The sequence below is a fragment of the Oncorhynchus mykiss genome, chromosome 2, assembly GCF_057628025.1.
Source record: "Oncorhynchus mykiss isolate SJ-2025 chromosome 2, ASM5762802v1, whole genome shotgun sequence".
Lineage (NCBI taxonomy): Eukaryota > Metazoa > Chordata > Actinopteri > Salmoniformes > Salmonidae > Oncorhynchus > Oncorhynchus mykiss.
In genome coordinates, this window is record NC_143023.1 from 8,762,089 (window position 1) to 8,780,519 (window position 18,431).

General features: G+C 41.2%; 1 protein-coding gene and 2 long non-coding RNA genes across 5 annotated transcripts in view; 2 read left to right on the plus strand and 1 right to left on the minus strand.

Annotated features, from left to right (window-relative positions):
* The window catches only part of LOC110506524 (beta-chimaerin), a 52,332-nt gene extending 42,661 nt beyond the window's left edge, over positions 1–9,671 (plus strand). For 2 of the 3 annotated variants that reach the window (XM_090187398.1, XM_090187403.1), the window contains 5 exons: positions 5,832–6,005; positions 6,842–6,919; positions 7,151–7,288; positions 7,472–7,577; positions 7,694–9,671. In XM_090187398.1, the coding sequence (XP_090043524.1) occupies positions 5,832–6,005; positions 6,842–6,919; positions 7,151–7,288; positions 7,472–7,577; positions 7,694–7,865 (668 nt within the window). In that variant the 3' untranslated portion in view covers positions 7,866–9,671. Of the gene's footprint in view, positions 1–3,500; positions 3,803–5,831; positions 6,006–6,841; positions 6,920–7,150; positions 7,289–7,471; positions 7,578–7,693 lie in introns of those variants that run through there. The other variant, XM_090187411.1, reaches the window with a different exon arrangement.
* Positions 9,672–10,550: 879 nt separating this feature from the next.
* Positions 10,551–13,274, plus strand: LOC149984813 (uncharacterized). The gene is made up of 2 exons (XR_016483865.1): positions 10,551–10,942; positions 11,133–13,274. It is a non-coding gene; the product is annotated as an uncharacterized LOC149984813 (long non-coding RNA).
* Positions 13,272–18,351, minus strand: LOC110506570 (uncharacterized). The gene is made up of 3 exons (XR_002470999.3): positions 18,022–18,351; positions 17,262–17,414; positions 13,272–16,512 (listed from the first exon to the last, which is right to left on the minus strand). It is a non-coding gene; the product is annotated as an uncharacterized LOC110506570 (long non-coding RNA).
* Between the last annotated feature and the right edge of the window lie 80 nt (positions 18,352–18,431).

Genomic DNA, 18,431 nt, shown 5'->3' on the forward strand with positions numbered 1-18,431 from the left:
TCACGTTTGATCAAATATCAATCAAATTGAACTGATCGGACGTCTCTGTCCGGTTGGGTTTCATGTCATGTGACTAATGTCATGTGACTAATTGTAACACATGAGATATCAAACTTGAAATGCCTAATAATGTCTTTATTTTTAAATGCTATGACAATAAAAAGGGTATTACAATATTACGTCTAAGCCTGGATCATGTCATGGAATGTAGAGTCCAGGAAATGTGGTCTGTTCCATGTAAATCAATGGTTGGATGAGGCCTGTGAAATGTGGTCTGTTCCATGTAAATCAATGGTTGGATGAGGCCTGTGAAATGTAGTAATTTAGCATTCCTCAGTGACACCTGGGACAAACCAGTTCCCCCTGTGACTATGGCTGTCAACTATTTATAAACAAGACAGACGCTCACAGAGCGCTTAGAAGGTGTATCAACGGGACACACCCAGTCAAGCAAGGACATCCAAATACTGGATCCACAAAACTGCAACAAGGCTGGCTGTGCTGTGCTGGCTGGCTGTGCTGGCTGGCTGGCTGTGCTGGCTGGCTGTGCTGGCTGGCTGTGCTGGCTGTGCTGGCTGGCTGTGCTGGCTGGCTGTGCTGTCAAATCAAATGTTATTGGTCACATACACATGGTTAGCAGATGCGAGTGTAGCGAAATGCTTTTGCTTCTAGTTCTGACAGTGCAGTAATATCTAACATGGTAATCTAAAAATTCCACAACTACCTAATACACACATCTAAGTAAAATAATGGAATAAGAATATATAAATATATGGATGAGCAATGATAGTGGCATAGGCAAGATGCAATAGAATGTATAAAATCGGGAATATGAGTAATGTTAACGAGGAATGCAAGATATGTAAACATTATTAAAGTGGCATTCTTAGTGATTACTGATCCATTTATTAAAGTGGCCAATGATTGAGTCTGTATGTAGGCAGCAGCCTCTGTGTTAGTGGCTATTTTAAAAGTCTGATAGCCTTGAGATAGAAGCTGTTTTTCAGTCTCTCGGTCCCAGCTTTGATGCACCTGTACTGACCTCGCCTTCTGGATGATAGCAGGGTGAACAGGCAGTGGCTCGGGTGGTTGTTGTCCTTGATGATATTTTTGGCCTTCCTGTGACATCAGGTACTGTAGGTGTCCTGGAGGGCAGGTAGTTTGCCCCCGGTGATGCGTTGTGCAGACCGTACCATCCTCTGGAGAGCCTTGTGGTTGAGGAAGGTGCAGTTGCTGTACCAGGCGGTGATACAGCCCGACAGGTTGCTCTCAATTGTGCATCTGTAAAAGTTTGAGTGCTTTTGGTGACAAGCCAAATTTCTTCAGTCTCTTGAGGTTGAAGAGGTGCTGTTGCCCCTTCACCACACTGTCTGTGTGGATGGACCATTTCAGTTTCTGTGATGTGTACACCGAGGAACGTAACTTTCCACCTTCTCCACTGCTGTCCCATTGATGTGGATAGGGGGGTGCTCCCTCTGCTGTTTCCTGAAGTCCACGATCATCTTCTTTGTTTTGTTGATGTTGAGTGAGAGGTTGTTTTCCTGACACCACACTCCGAGTGCCCTCACCTCCTCCTTGTAGGCTGTCTCGTCATCGTTGGTGATCAAGCCTACTACTGTTGTGTGGTCTGCAAACTTGATGATTGAGTTGGAGGCGTGGATTGCAGTCATGGGTGAACAGGGAGTACAGGAGGGGGCTGAGCACGCACCCTTGTGGGGCCCCATTGTTGACGTTCAGCGAAGTGGAGATGTTATTTCCTTTCCACCTGGGGGCGGCCCATCAGGATGTCCAGGACCCAATTGCACAGGGCGGGGTTGAGATCCAGGGCCTCAAGCTTAATGATGAGCTTGGAGGGTACTATGGTGTTGATTGCTGAGCTATAGTCAATGAACAGTATTCTTACATAGGTAATCCTCTTGTCCAGATGGGTTAGGGCAGTGTGATGGTGATTGCATCGCCTGTGGACCTATTGGGGCAGTAAGCAAATTGAAGTGGGTCTAGGGTGACAGCTAAGGTGGAGATGATATGATCCTTGACTAGTCTCGCAAAGTACTTCATGATGACAGAAGTGAGTGCTACGGCGCAATAGTCATTTAGTTCAGTTACCTTTGTCTTCTTGGGTACTGGAACAATCGTGGCCATCTTGAATCATGTGGGGACAGCAGACTGGGATAAGGAGAGATGGAATATGTCCGTTACAATACTGTTCATATCATTCCAATCCTGAAGTTAAATTGAGTGAAAAGGGACACATGTACTGTAGCTGTCCTTGGAGCTTCCTGCCAGATAAAATGATATTTAGGGTAATATTTAGGGTTGAAAAGCTACCGGTAAGTTATCATATTGTCCATGAGTTTCTAGTAGATGGACCATATGGTTGAAGAGAGAACAGCATAATAATGCAAAAAGCATCTAATCAACAATGGCATTATTTTCCATGAACTGTGACACTATTTACTATTAACTTTTGTCACAACTGCCACCAGTTTGGCACCAGTTTTCTTTCTTTTTACTATTTTCTACACTGTAGAATAATAGTGAAGACATCAAAACTATGAAATAACACACATGGAATCATGTAGTAACCCAAAAAAGTGCTAAACAAATCTGAAGGTATTTGAGATTCTTCAAAGTAGCCACCCTTTGCCTTGATGATAGTTTTGCACACACTTGGCATTCTTTCAACCAGCTTCATGAGGTAGTCACCTGGAATGCTTTTCAATTAACAGGTGTGAATTTCTTTCCTTAATGCATTTGAGCCAATCTGCTGTGACAAGGTATGGGTGGTATGCAGAAGATTGCCCTATTTGGTAGAAGACCAAGTCCATATTATCGGGAGAACTGCTCAAATAAGCAGAGAAAAGACAGTCCATCATTTAATTTAAGGTCAGTCAATCAGGAACATTTTAAGAACTTTGAAAGTTTCTTCAAGTGCAGTCACAAAAACCATCAAGCACTATGATGAAACTGGCTCTCATGAGGACCACCACAGGAAAGGAAGACCCAGAGTTACCTCTGCTGCAGAGGATAAGTTCATTAGTTAACTGCACCTCAGATTGCAGCCCAACTAAATGCTTCACAGAGTTCAATGAACAGACAGACACATCTCAACATCAACTGTTCAGAAGAGACTGTGTGAATCAGGCTGAATTGCTGCAAAGTATCCACTACTAAAGGACACCAATAATAACAAGAGACTTGTTTGGGCCAAGAAACACAAGCAATGGACATTAGACTGGTGGAAATCTGTCCTTTGGTCTGACGTGTCCAAATTTGAGATTTTGTCTTTGTGAGATGCAGAGTAGGTAAACTGATGATCTCTGCATGTGTGGTTCCCACCATGAAGCATGGAGGAGGAGGTGTGGGAGTGTTTTTCTGGTGACACTGATTTATTTAGAATTCAAGGCACATTTAACCAGCATGGCTACCACAGCATTCTGCAGCGATACTCCATCACATCTGGTTTGTGCTTAGTGGAACTATCATTTGTCTTTCAACAGGACAACGACCCAAAACACACCTCCAGGCTGTGTAAGGGCTATTTGACCAAGAAGGAGAGTGATGGAGTGATGCATCAGATGATCTGGCCTCCACAATCACCCGACCTCAACCCAATTGAGATGGTTTGGAATGAGTTGGACCGCAGAGTGAAGGAAACAAGTGCTTAGCACACGTGGAAACTCCTTCAAGACTGTTGGAAAAGCATTCCTCATGAAGCAGGTTGAGAGAATGCCAAGAGTGTTCAAGGCAAAGGGTGCAAACTTTGAATAATCTCAAATAAAATACAAAATATATTTTGATTCAACACTTTTGGTTACTACATGATTCCATATGTATTTCATAGTTTGATGTCGTCACTATTATTCTACAATGTAGAAAATAGTAAAACTAAAAACCTTGTAATGAGTACAGTAGGTGTGTCCAGACTTTAGACTGGATGTCACACTGAAACCCTAATATGGTACCAATGGTATTCACTAAGTTGCTGGTTTATATTTAGGATCAACAGCGTTGTCATTCTGTTTGTGGCAGGGTAGCCTAGTGGTTAGAGCATTGGACTAGTAACCGGAAGGTTGCAAGTTCAAATCCCCGAGCTGACAAGGTACAAATCTGTTGTTCTGCCTCTGAACAAGGCACTGTTCCTAGGCTGTCATTGAAAATAATAATTTGTTCTTAACCTAATTAAATAAAGGTAAAATAAACATTTGTTTATATATTTTTACAGGTAATAAGGACACACAGAGAGCTAGAGATAATTACAGACACCTGTGATAATCTGAAATACCCCAAAAGCACCACTAGATGTCTTGTGATAACTTGAAAGTTTCCAGTAAATGAACCACCCTTTGCAACCCTAGTATTTATGAACACCACCTAACGATTCTACTGATCAATAATGTTGCATACTAGTGAACTTGTTGAAATGTTTGTTGGCTGAAAAACAGATCAGACTGTATTTTTTTTTATTTAACGAGGCAAGCCAGTTTAGAACAATTTCTTATTTACAATGACTGCCTATCGGGGAACAGTGGATTAACTGCCTTGTTCAGTGGCAGCTAACCTTTGTCAGCTCAAGGATTCGTTCCAGCAACCTTTCGGTTACTGGCCCAACGCTCTAACCACTAGGCTACCTGCCGCCCTATACTTCACTGGTGCAGTGAAGTATAGGGTTCAGACACACAATATAAATACATTACAAACATTTACAACTTAGCAAGACTTTGGCACAATTGAGGCTAGTTGACCAGTAGACAAGTAGGTTTGGAAAGTCCCTAAACTCTCTGCGATAGACACAGGGTTCTATTATGGCCTGGATACAATCCTGACATGGATGTGTTGAAAGGAGGACTAACGTGGCTGTTTTTCTCTGTAGACAGATGGTTTGTTGTTCAGATATTAGCCATGCTTATAAGCCCCAGGCAAACACTGGTGTCATCAGACAGCCCTGTGCCCTATGGGAATCAGAAGAGACTTCTTTAGTACTTCCAGTTGTATCTGAAGCAGTCCTCTAACACACAGAGATACACAACTGATGACTGGCTTTCTATCCTCATTGTCTCTCTTTCTCCCTGTCCTCATCTCTCTTCTCTCTCTTCTCTTTCTCCTCCTCCCTATTCCCATCTCTCTCTCTGTTCTCTCTCTCTTCCTCCCTATCCCCAACTCTCTCGCTCTCTCTGTGTTTCCTCTCTCTTCCTTCTTATCTGGCATGCTTAGCTTGTCTTCTTCCTCCCTATCTCTTTGTCTGTCCATCTCTTTCTCCATCTTTTTCTGTCTGACAGTCTCTCTCTGTTTTTTCTCTATTTTTAATCTGTCTGTATCTGAGAATAAGGAACCCCAGTCAGCGGACCAGCAATAATGCTGGGTATTTCTTGGTAGTAACAACGCAACTATCAGTGATGAATGATTTAGCTGGATGTTCTTATTGAGTCAGAGAAACCTCAACCTAGGTTACATTCCTGTGGCATCTCCCAGAGAGGCAGCTTGCTCTCTTCGTCACGGTGTGTGTGTGCAGGCCAGACTGGGACAGTAATGCCACACAGAGAGGTGGTGCTCTGCTCTCTCACCCCCAGCTATCCAAGACCCTCTGCTGTGACGTGGCCCACCATGGCATATTGAAGCAGCCTGGTCTTACCGTAGCTGGCTGGGCTTTCTCTCTGAGATTGGGATAATCACTGTACTACTTGTTATCTCTAACCCCTCTGTAATGTGTTACATGTTGTTTTAGAAGAAGTCGACCATAATCATGTCAGATTATAAGATTGGAATAAATCCTTTCTGTGTGTGTGTGTATTTTAACACTGACTGACCACCTCTCTGACCTGTGGTTCCAGACTGTGGGCTGAACGTACACAAGCAGTGTTCCAAGCTGGTGCCCAGTGACTGTCAGCCAGACCTGCGCAGGATTAAGAAGGTGTTCAGCTGTGACCTCACTACCCTGGTCAAGGCCCACAACACCACACGGCCCATGGTGGTGGACATGTGTATCAAGGAGATAGAACTACGAGGTACCGTTTAGAATGTTTCTGTGACATTTAAGCCAGGTGCACCCTGCATGTTGTTAGCTAAACTGAAAGAATATTCAAATTTCAAGGTGAAAATGGATGTCTGTGATATGGTCTTGTGTGGCTCAGTTGGTAGAGAATGGCATTAGCAACGCCAGGGTTGTGGGTTCGATTCCCACGGGGGACCAGTACTTTAATGTATGCACCCACAACTGTAACTCTGGATAAAAGCATCTGCTAAATTACTAAAATGTATTGGCTCTCTTGGACCGGGGTTAAGGAGACTACCTAAATTAAGTGCTGTGTAAACCAATCTTTTAAATTAGCATCAAATTCAATCAATCAAATGTATTTATAAATCAATTTTTACATCAGCAGATGTCAAAGTGCTTATACAGAAACCCAGCATAAAACCCCAAACAGCAAGCAATGCAGATGTAGAAGCACAGTGGCTAGGAAATACTCCCTAAAAAGGCAGGAACCTAGAGAGGAACCAGGCTCTGAGAGGTGGCCAGTCCTCTTTATGCTGTTCCAGGTAGAGATTGCTACATTTAGTGAAAGAAAATTGTCCATTTGAACTGTGTTGAACTACTCTCAAAAGGGTTATTTCAACTGGACGTGTTATTTCTAAAATACAGTATATATAATAGACTTAATCAACATTTTAATCAAAATATGTCATTTCCCCAAAGTACTGTAATCTGCCTCGAGGCTCCATTGGTTGAAATAAAGGCCACCCTTGTTGAATCATTTAGTTGAGTTTATTTAGTAGAGACTGCATGGGGTGAAAGAGGGTACAGAGAGTCGAGATAACCGACTTTCTGTGTTGCTGCTTGCAGGTCTGCAGTCTGAGGGCCTCTACAGAGTGTCTGGCTTCTCAGAACACATTGAGGACGTGAGGCTCGCCTTTGACCGAGGTTTGTGTTAACTTAATTTCCTTTGCCTCCGGGCTTAGGTCTGGTTTAAGGTTATGAGACATGAAAGTCCATAGGTTCAAATGAAAAGCACATGAGCACAGGAAAGCCGTATCAGACTGCCGGATGTCGTTATGTGAGGCGTAAAGGGCAATTATGTTGCATTGTGGTAATTGTAGTGAATATACTGCAGTCTGGTCGGTACATAATGTGCCTGGTGTGTCATCTCTGCAGATGGCGAGAAGGCAGACATCAGTGCCAATGTGTACAACGACATCAACATCATCGCTGGAGCTCTGAAGCTCTATCTGAGAGACCTGCCCATTCCAGTCATCACATTCCACGTGTACTCCAAATTCATACAAGCTGCAAGTACGCACGCCCATACTTATTCCCACTATTAGCTCAATGCACCTTGGGTCTCCAGCGCAATGACTGACTGTGTACTGACCTAAAGGCTAGGCACTAGCTTGGGGAGCTAAGGAAAATGTTCAGGTCTGTGGCACGGTTATTTATCAGGTGAATGTAACTAACAGTAGTACTTCCTCCTGGTAGAAATCCCCAACCCAGACACCAGGCTGGAGGCCATCCACGAGGGGCTGCTGCAGCTCCCGCCAGCCCACTACGAGACCCTACGCTACCTGATGATGCATCTCAAGAAGTGATGAAACACACACTGCATCTGATCTTCATGGGGTTGAATCAGTGATGTAGTCTTACATACACATATGTTGTTTCTCACCTTTCTGACTAATACAATAATCATCTTTCTCACAGGGTCACCATGTTTGAAAAGGACAATTTCATGAATTCTGAGAACCTGGGGATTGTGTTTGGTCCGACGTTAATGCAGCCGCCTGAACAGAACGCCCTGGCCACTCTGAACGACATGAGGCATCAGAAACTCATCATACAGCTCCTGATAGAGCATGAAGACGTCTTGTTTTGAAGGACTGTCTGTTGCTGGGTGTAGGATGTTTGATTTATTCCATACCAGAGGAATCTCAAGCCATCATGTCTGTCATCATATGAAGTGTCAAAATGCTATTGTGGTCAGATTTTAGCTTCCATTACTTCTCTCCCATAAGCATGAGTGTTGAAGTTGAGTCTGTGGTACGTCAGTCAGACATCATGTCTTGTTACAGTAAGGTCAAAGGTTGTCACATCCTGCCATATTCTCGTTAAGAGGAACAAGGTACTGGATACGTCCCAAATGGCACCCTATTTTCATTACTTCTGAACAGGCCCCATAGGGCTCTGGTTAACAGTAGTGTACACTATATAGTGAGTAGGGTGCCATTTTAGAAAAAGCCATTGATTCCAACATTTCCACACACCTTTCATGGAGTCAAGTAGCCTAGCGGTAAGTGTTGGGCCAGTAAACGAAGGTTGCTGGTTTGAATACCCGAGCCGACAAGGTTAAAAATCAGTCAATGTGCCTTTGAGCAAGGCACTTAACCCTAATTTGCTCCAGGGTCGCTGTACTACCATGGCTGACCCTGTAAAACAACACATTTCACTGCCCGTTTTCCGGTGTCTGTGACAATAAAAACATGTTTCCATAAATCTAGCATCATCACACTAACACATTCTTCTTGGTTGATGTCTGTCTGTATAGTGATTGTCATGCTCAAGTGTGTTCGTTGTGTGCTTCTTGGTCAATGAGTCTCATGACTCAGTAACTGTGTGATCCTGTAGGGTGAGATATGGATGGATGGTCTATGTATGAAGCACTGTGCTGATCAATTTATTTTGTGAAGATTTCTTTATGTTTTCAGCATCATGTGCTTTTTTTCACCCTGAAACTGATAGGTTTGTCAAAAAACAACAAAACCCTAAAGGAATTGGTAAACGGAGCAGGTTAAACTTGTAAGGAAATGCTTAGAAACATATTTTGAGTGGCACGGTTGAAGTTCCATCTGCAACTGTTTGCTGGTCTATAAAAATATACCGAGTTCTAGTAGTATATGATTTGGGTGAGATGTGTGTGAGCCTAAATGTTTACAGAACTTTTGAATCGAACTTCTCATTCTTTTAAATTAATTAATATAATATATATATTAATATTCATACTTTAGTGGAATACCATGGGGTAATATATGTATATACATATACACACACACTGAACAAAAATATTAACGCAGCATACAACAATTTCAACAGAATTTACTGAGTTACAGTGCAAATAAGGAAATCAATCGCAATAACTGAATTAGGCCCTTATCTATGGAATTCATAAGACTGGGTGGGCCTATGTCCTCCCAGGCCTACCCATGGGTGCTCCCCTGCCCAATCAGAATTCGTTTTTTTCCCCACACAAGGGCTTTATTACAGACAGAAAGACTCCTCAGTTCTATCAGCTGGTCTCAGACAATCCCGCAGGTAAAGAAGCCGGATGTGGAGGTCCTGGGATGACGTGGTTACACGTGGTTGTGAGGTCAGTTGGACATACTGCCAAATTCTCTAAAAATATGCCTGCTTATGGTAGAGAAATTAACATTAAATTCTCTGGTGGACATTCCTGCAGTCAGCTTGCCAATTGCACGCTCCCTCAAAACTTGAGATATCTGTGGCATTGTGTTGTGACAAAACTGTACATTTTAGAGTGAACTTTTATAATCCCCAGCACAAGGTGCACCTGTGTAATGATCATGCTGTTTAACCAGCTTCTTGATATGCCACACCTGTCTGGTGGTTGGATTATCCTGGCAAAGGAAAAATACTCACAGGGATGTAAATAAATGTGTGCACAACATTTTAGAGAAATAAGCTTTTTGTGTGTATGGAACATTTGGGATCTTACTGGGATCTTACTGGGATCTTATTTCAGCTCATGAAACCAACACTACATGTTGCGTTTATATTTTTGTTCAGTAATAGCTACTCGTAGACTGCCAAACATCTAGTATGGGTAAGGACTCGACCTCGTAGTGTTCTGCCACTATTTGACACATACTAAAGTCAGGAAACATGAAGTGTAAATGTTCAGACCATAAAACTGCCTGGAGCAGCTATAGGTGATGTGGAGCTCGCCTTCTCCAAACAACGTCACGACGACAGAGTTTACACAATCTCTGTTTTCCATTATTGATAATAATTGAAATCCTTTCTACGAATCCATTTTATTAAAAGTATTTTTGTGATGGGTGCAATTAAGATTGTAATTTATCAAATGCTGATTTATTAAAAGGATGTAAAATGACATTTTGCTCAATCTTTTATGTGTACGTTTAGGATAGGCTACAATTCAATTGCTCAAAGCAATGTCTGCGTCATGGTGCAATGCAATGACAACACACACGTACTCTACCACACCTTCAATAGGACAACGATGGCTCAATAGCGCTGGTGCTGAAGAGAGCAACAATGGTGGACGCCCTGTACCTGAGGGTACACACATGGAATGTGTCTCAAATGGCACCCTATTCCCTATATAGTGCACTACTTTTGAACAGGTTCCATAGGACTGTGGTCAACAGTAGTGCACTATGTAGGGAATAGGGTGCCAATTTGGGACACAGCCATGATTAGTCACCCTGTTTCTAAATGTAAGGGTGTGGAGGACTTTGCATGTATTGTTTCTTCTGTGTGTCTAGTTCTCAGATACTGTGTTACTCTGGCTGTCAGGTCAGGTATTCTTCCTGCAGGCTTCCAGGGAGGTAACTTCTCTCCCAGTTTTACGTGAACCAATCAGGTGTGCATGGGTGGGGTTTTGTTTGTAGGCGATATAGACAGCTGTATTCCGATACCTGTAACATTTGTTGCCTCTCAGTGACAAGGAATACATCAGAAGTCAGTTATTTACAGTCGTTTTTCTACTTAAAACATTGGCCTTCGTGTAGATTCTAGCCTTGATTGGATGTTGTAGATTGAGTCTTCCAAGTGGATGCAGCTGTAAACAACTTGGAATCTACACGGTCTTAGAAGGTCTGTGTGCGGGTCATGTTGTCCTCAGCCGAGGACTAACCTCACGTTGAACCCCCTTGGAGATGCTAAAGGAGACACCAGAGGGCTGAAAACATACAGGTGAGTTGATGGCAGGTGTATGACATTTTATCCCTCATAGCTGATCACAAACGTATAGCATGTTTACATGACAGCTATATGAACATGACTTCCTATATTTTCTATTATTGATAGAATTTGTATGGCATGATTGATTCTTTCTTCTCAATACCAGTTTGTCTATATTGACATACACTAATGCATCTTGCAGGTGAAACTTAATGGTCCAGATATGGCAGCGCCTGTGAGATACCCTTGGTGGAGAGCATTTGTGACAAGGAAGAGTATTCCAACAACCCAAGAATCTGGTGAGACCCAACCTTCTGGGGAGAAGATGTCTCCTATCTCCTCCAAATCTACCCCGGACTCAAAGGGAAAGGAAACCTTCCCAGATGCCGAAGCCTTTGACGATGCAGAGTTTGAGCCAATGTTCAATGAGAAAACCTGTAGACGGAATCTCAAAGTTTCACGTTCTGGACGTTTTAAGGAGAACAGAAGAGTACGGGGGACCATACCTGACAATAACAACTTCAGTGGAAGTGTTGCTGCGACTGCTGTTGCTAAGTAGTCCAGGCTACATCATGATCATTATACCTGCCAGACCGCAACCTGTTATGGAGCATGGAGCATTGATGATGAAATATGAATATATTTTGAGGCATTTTTTAAAGCTATAACTTTCATAATGTTCATCAATTGCGCCTATCACCAGGTATACACCTAATTCATAATATGTCTAGGCCAATGAAGCATGGATACGGAATAGTTATGAAGTATCAAATAATTGTAAAGAATGATTTCATAATCATTTAATAGTGAATTCGGAAAGTAGCTCCGTCCGGGACTCAAACCAGGGTCCGGTAACTGTCAAGCCAAGACCTTAATGCCAAGAGTTCTGGGTTAAGGGTACAATATTACCACCTTCCTTCAGGAGAGTGTTCCCACACTTCTCTATACCAAGTCTCTCTCATGTGTACACGCCTCTCAAATGGGCTCACGGGCACCATCCCACTTCACTAGGTGTGGGTTAAGGTTTCCTACAATATCAATTTTCAAGTATGTTTTCATATTTCATACACACACAGCCTAAAGCACATGGTATCTAATGTTACAAATATATCCAGCCAGGGTCAATTACTTATTTTGTCATTCGTTTGAATTGGTTTTTGTGTGTTTGTTTTCTTGACATGAAGGACTTGAGGTGGTTTGATATGAAGGACATGAGGTGGTTTGATATGAAGGACTTGAGGTGGTTTGACATGAAGGACTTGAGGTGGTTTGACATGAAGGACATGGTTTAATATGAAGGACATGAGGTGGTTTGATATGAAGGACTTGAGGTGGTTTGACATGAAGGACTTGGTTTAATATGAAGGACATGAGGTGGTTTGATATGAAGGACTTGAGGTGGTTTGACATGAAGGACTTGAGGTGGTTTGATATGAAGGACTTGAGGTGGTTTGATATGAAGGACTTGAGGTGGTTTGATATGAAGGACTTGAGGTGGTTTGACATGAAGGACTTGAGGTGGTTTGATATGAAGGACTTGAGGTGGTTTGATATGAAGGACTTGAGGTGGTTTGATATGAAGGACTTGAGGTGGTTTAATATGAAGGACATGAGGTGGTTTGATATGAAGGACTTGAGGTGGTTTGATATGAAGGACTTGAGGTGGTTTGATATGAAGGACTCACATACAACCAAACCTTATTTAGATCATGTTGGATTAATCTGATTCTGTTCATACTGTACTAGGCTACCTAAGGTCTAGTATGCACTAATGCAGTGGTTCCTAACCATTTTTTGGTTACTGTACCACCAACTGAATTTTGCTCTGCCTAGAGTACCCGCTCATGTGTATTTTACCAGTAAACCTATGGTCTCATGAGTCTTCTCAAGTACCCCTGTGGATAGACCAGGTACACCCAGGGGTCTTAGTACCACTGGTTGGGAACCACTGCAGTAATGAACTGTTACAGAGGATGTGAATGAAGGATATGCCAGCATGTACATTAGCTAGTGTTCAGGAGATTGTAAGATTACATTTAGTTGTTTACATCACATAATACTTTAAATGTAAAAAATAAAAATAAACATATATTTTGTACTGCAATGTACGTACGTACACACACACACACACACTCACTCAGGAGTTACATATCACGTTAATACACCTTTGTTACATATTTATTGTGGATAATATATTTACTATTTAGTCACGATCTCAAAATATCTGTTTTGAATGGACTATGCCTTCTGTCATCATTGTTACCAGTCTGCTAAAAGTTTACTTCAGAGATGTATATGAAGAAAAAACATCTACAATATTGTAAATAAATGTGTAAATATGTTATTTGGTTTACTTTGTGTTTTATTTTCACTTAATAACAGATATGGTGAAGAAAGCTAAATACATCTTAATGTCTAAATACATCTCAAATAAAATAAAATTTTATTTGTCACACATACATATTTAGCAAATGTTATTGCGGGTATAGCAAAATGGATATGTTCCTAGTTCCAACAGTAATATCTAACAATCCAAAACAATACACACATCTAAAAAGTAAAAGAATTGGAATTAAGAAATATATACATATTAGGATGGAAGTCTAAATACATCTAAAAGTCTAAATACACCTAGAAGTCTAAATACACCTAGAAGTCTAAAAGTCTAAATACATCTAAAAGTCTAAAAGTCTAAATACATCTAAAAGTCTAAATACACCTAGAAGTCTAAATACACCTAGAAGTCTAAATACACCTAGAAGTCTAAAAGTCTAAATACATCTAAAAGTCTAAAAGTCTAAATACATCTAAAAGTCTAAATACACCTAGAAGTCTAAATACACCTAGAAGTCTAAATACACCTAGAAGTCTAAATACACCTAGAAGTCTAAATACACCTAGAAGTCTAAAAGTCTAAATACATCTAAAAGTCTAAATACACCTAGAAGTCTAAATACACCTAGAAGTCTAAATACACCTAGAAGTCTAAATACATCTAGAAGTCTAAATACATCTAGAAGTCTAAATACACCTAAAAGTCTAAAAGTCTAAATACATCTAGAAGTCTAAATACACCTAGAAGTCTAAATACACCTAGAAGTCTAAAAGTCTAAATACATCTAAAAGTCTAAATACACCTAGAAGTCTAAATACACCTAGAAGTCTAAATACATCTAGAAGTCTAAATACATCTAGAAGTCTAAATACACCTAAAAGTCTAAAAACATCTAGAAGTCTAAATACACCTAGAAGTCTAAATACATCTAGAAGTCTAAATACACCTAGAAGTCTAAAAGTCTAAATACATCTAAAAGTCTAAATACACCTAGAAGTCTAAATACACCTAGAAGTCTAAATACATCTAGAAGTCTAAATACACCTAAAAGTCTAAAAGTCTAAATACATCTAGAAGTCTAAATACACCTAGAAGTCTAAATACATCTAGAAGTCTAAATACACCTAGAAGTCTAAAAGTCTAAATACACCTAGAAGTCTAAATACATCTAGAAGTCTAAATACATCTAGAAGTCTAAATACACCTAGAAGTCTAAATACATCTAGAAGTCTAAATACACCTAAAAGTCTAAAAGTCTAAATACATCTAGAAGTCTAAATACACCTAGAAGTCTAAATACACCTAGAAGTCTAAATACACCTAGAAGTCTAAATACACCTAGAAGTCTAAATACATCTAAAAGTCTAACTATATCTAGAAATCTAAATTCATCTAGATGTCTATACACATTTAGAATTTTCAAGATTCTGGTTTATCCTGGTTTCTAGAAGATCAATGGATGCATGGCCTCGAACCACACAATAGATGTAGCCATTGTCATTGTTCTATTGCTAGGCCTCTGGGTGCGGTGAAATGTTTAGACAGCAGCTTCCCTGGGGCTACTGGGGTTATTTTTAAATCATACATTCTTGCCTTTTAGAGCACCATTATTAGAAACAGAATTACCTTGGCTTATTACAATAAATTATTGATAGATCCGAATGACCAGTTCCTCCTTACTGGATTCGAGGTAGCTACTGTAACTCATTATGGTTCATGTGAACGGCATGGTTGCTAATGACAGTGCCAGGACCTGATAATGGCTGCTAATGACAGTGCCAGGACCTGATAATGGCTGCTAATGACAGTGCCAGGACCTGATAATGGCTTCTAATGACAGTGCCAGGACCTGATAATGGTTGCTAATGACAGTGCAAGGATCTGATAATGGCTTCTAATGACAGTGCCAGGACCTGATAATGGTTGCTAATGACAGTCCCAGGACCTGATAATGGTTGCTAATGACAGTGCCAGGACCTGATAATGGTTGCTAATGACAGTGCCAGGACCTGATAATGACTGCTAATGACAGTGCCAGGACCTGATAATGGTTGCTAATGACAGTGCCATGACCTGATAATGACAGTGCCGGGACTGGATAATGGCTGACTGACGACCTTATTTAAGTGAAATGTACAGTATAAAGGAATGATCTGGTTAATTATTTTTCAACTCAGATTCATGCAGAAGTACATACTGTATTCCCCGCTGCTCTATGTAATCTGCTTATTCACCCGTGTTACAGATGGTGTGAAAAAGGGGGACAAATATTTGTGATGGAATGGCTTCTGTGAGCTTTTCACTTCAACTGTTCTCTCCAAGTAAGCAAAGGAGTTGTTCTGGACTTTGGGTATTGGTATGAAAACAGAAGAAAGAGCGCCCTCTACTGTTCATCCTGTACTCTACTATCAGTGCCTCTCTAGGCCTTGGTGGCACAGTTGCAACTTGGCCATGTTTGCCATGGGGTGTGGGGAGTACATGACTCTCCTGAGAGATTTATGAAAAGGCATTTTATTTCAGTGGCTGACAAATACAGATATTCTTATGAATACTGTATGATACTTTACAAACTGGTGACCCCATCATTCACCATCAACCTTGTACTTGAACTAAAGACTAACACAAAAATATGTATCTATACAGAAAATCATTGAAATGAATGTGAATAACTGTACATGGGTCACATTGGGTAGAAATGCAGTGGATGGATTTAGTGTTCTCTATGATACGTCTTCAAGGCAGTTGGGGAGGCAGGTAGCCTAGTGGTTAGAGTGTTAGGCCAGTAACCGAAAGGTTGCTGGATCAAATCTATTGTTCTGCCCCTGAACAAGGCAGTTAACCCACTATTCCCCGGTAGACCGTCATTGTAAATAAGAATTTGTTCAAGTCACTGACTTGCCTAGTAAAATAAAAACATTAAAAAATGGCATTTTCATACCCGCAAAACCCAGAAAAATACCCATATCACATAAATATAAAGCAGTAAATCCTGAGCGCTCCTCAGAACACTTTAATTGTACGTTCATGACCGATTAAACAGTTAAAATGTCATGTTAATAGGAGTAAAGGCTGGTTTATACCTGGGCTAACGACACAGACAGTCGCTTGACCTACTGTAAACCATTTCAGACTTCTACAGCTCATTATGTTTGTAGGTAAACTCTCTAGAAGATATGAATAAGTCCTGCACCATCGCCTTATGACGCGTGTAGGGTAGCCATGTCTTTCAAACTCTTTCTTCCTTCACCTGTCACAGAGAAAACATAAAACCCTCACATTAACAAACACCTCATCTCTGTAACCCAGAAGTAAAATAATCTGCCTACAGGAGATTAACAATCACTAGACCTGGGTTCAAATACTGGGCTTGATTGAGTTTATCCTGGTGTAACAGTATCGCTGTAGCTTGCTTAACAGTATCACTTCCTTCCTTAGGTACCCTGTCCCTTACTGAGCTCGAACCAGGGATCCTCTGCCTCGCAAAAACATGAGTCACATGTAGCTTGTGACTGGAGGGTCCACTAATCCCTGCCGTGTGTAGAGTCCTCTGATGCCTACATCTGGTTTGGAGAGCCTCCAGTCATCGTTTCGATCCATTTCCTGGAACGACTCATGGGACCTGGGACCGTTCCGAATCTCCATGATCTCAATGTCAAAGATCAACGTCCTCTCAGGGGGATTTTACCTGACAAAATACACGTGAACAATATAACACGATGGCTGTTTCCCAAATGCCATCCTATTCCCTAGTGGACTTATTTCATCCAGAGCGCTCTAGTCAAAAGTAAAGCATTGTCCCATTTGTGGTGCATCCGATGACATTGACCCTTGACACAAAATAATCACCTAGCGAATTAAAGTAATTATGGATTTCAGTGCTTTAGGAGATCACACTAACGTTCACACTAATGATCAGGCTAATGTTCTGTAATTGGGTATGAAGGGTTAGGTAAGCACTAGGCTACTGGTAGTCATAGGTTAATACATGTGCAATACCTTTTCCCTCTTTGCCATAGGCCAGAGCTGGGGGGGCTAATGAGCTCCCTCCTCCCTCCTGGACACATGTTCTTCAGCCCCTTATCCCAACCATTGATCACCTCTCAGATCCCCAGGGTGAACCACACTGGCTTCTTGTCCCTGTGGTTACAGCTGACAAGAGTCACACAGATCCATCATAGTGTTCTTAAAGAAAAATCAGTAACCACTAAATTAAAGGACGATTTCACACCAGTGGCAGCTGGTGGGAGGAGCAATGGGAGGATGGGCTCATTGTCATAGCTGGAATGGAATTCATGGAACGGAGTCAAACATGTAGTTTCCATATACTTGATACCGTTCATTCCAGCCATTAAAATGAGCCCATCCTCCTATAGCTTCTCTCACCAGCCTCCTCTGGTTCACACGCAAAAACACAGTTCTGGCATGCACCATTTTTAGGATTGTATTAATGGTGGACTAATTGACAAAATACCAAAATATAATTTTTGATTGGACTGTCCCTTTAACCAAACGGTTACTCAGAAAAACAAACACATCGATTGTCAATGTCGACAAACATGCAGGTGTTATGGGAGTATGATTAAGGGGATTCATTTGGTGGGCAACTGGTTTTTTTTTGTGCCAACTTCAAGATCCCAATTCAACCCTTGAGTATGATGGACTGGTTGACCATTGGTTAGTAGACTAAGATTGCAGCAACAGGCAACGGAACCTTATCCAATCAACAGAGCATTTCATATCGGTTTCAACAAGTCACCTGGAATGAAACATGGTGCCATTGCTCTCCAGAAATCCCTCAAAGTGCACAAGAAGTATGTCTCCATATTTCGACTTCTGAAAGCAGGCAAAGGGTTTATGCAAAACCTCAATTTTCACCACTGGTTCGGGTAGTTTAGCGCCATTCATATATATAAAAAGCACGAAAAAAATTGGCAAAAATATAAAAGTAACATTTCAGTGGTTTCTGGTTGGATAGATAGATTAATCACACCAGAGTACACAACTAAGCCGACTAGGCCTGACTAACAAGTGTGCAGCAAACTTGTATGGAGTCTAGCCCAATTGATAGCTACGTGGCAGTCAAACTGACAGGGGTACTTGCAAAATGTTCACTTGTGAGACCATCTTTTTTGCGATTGGAGAGAATTTTTGGAGGCCGCACCCAAT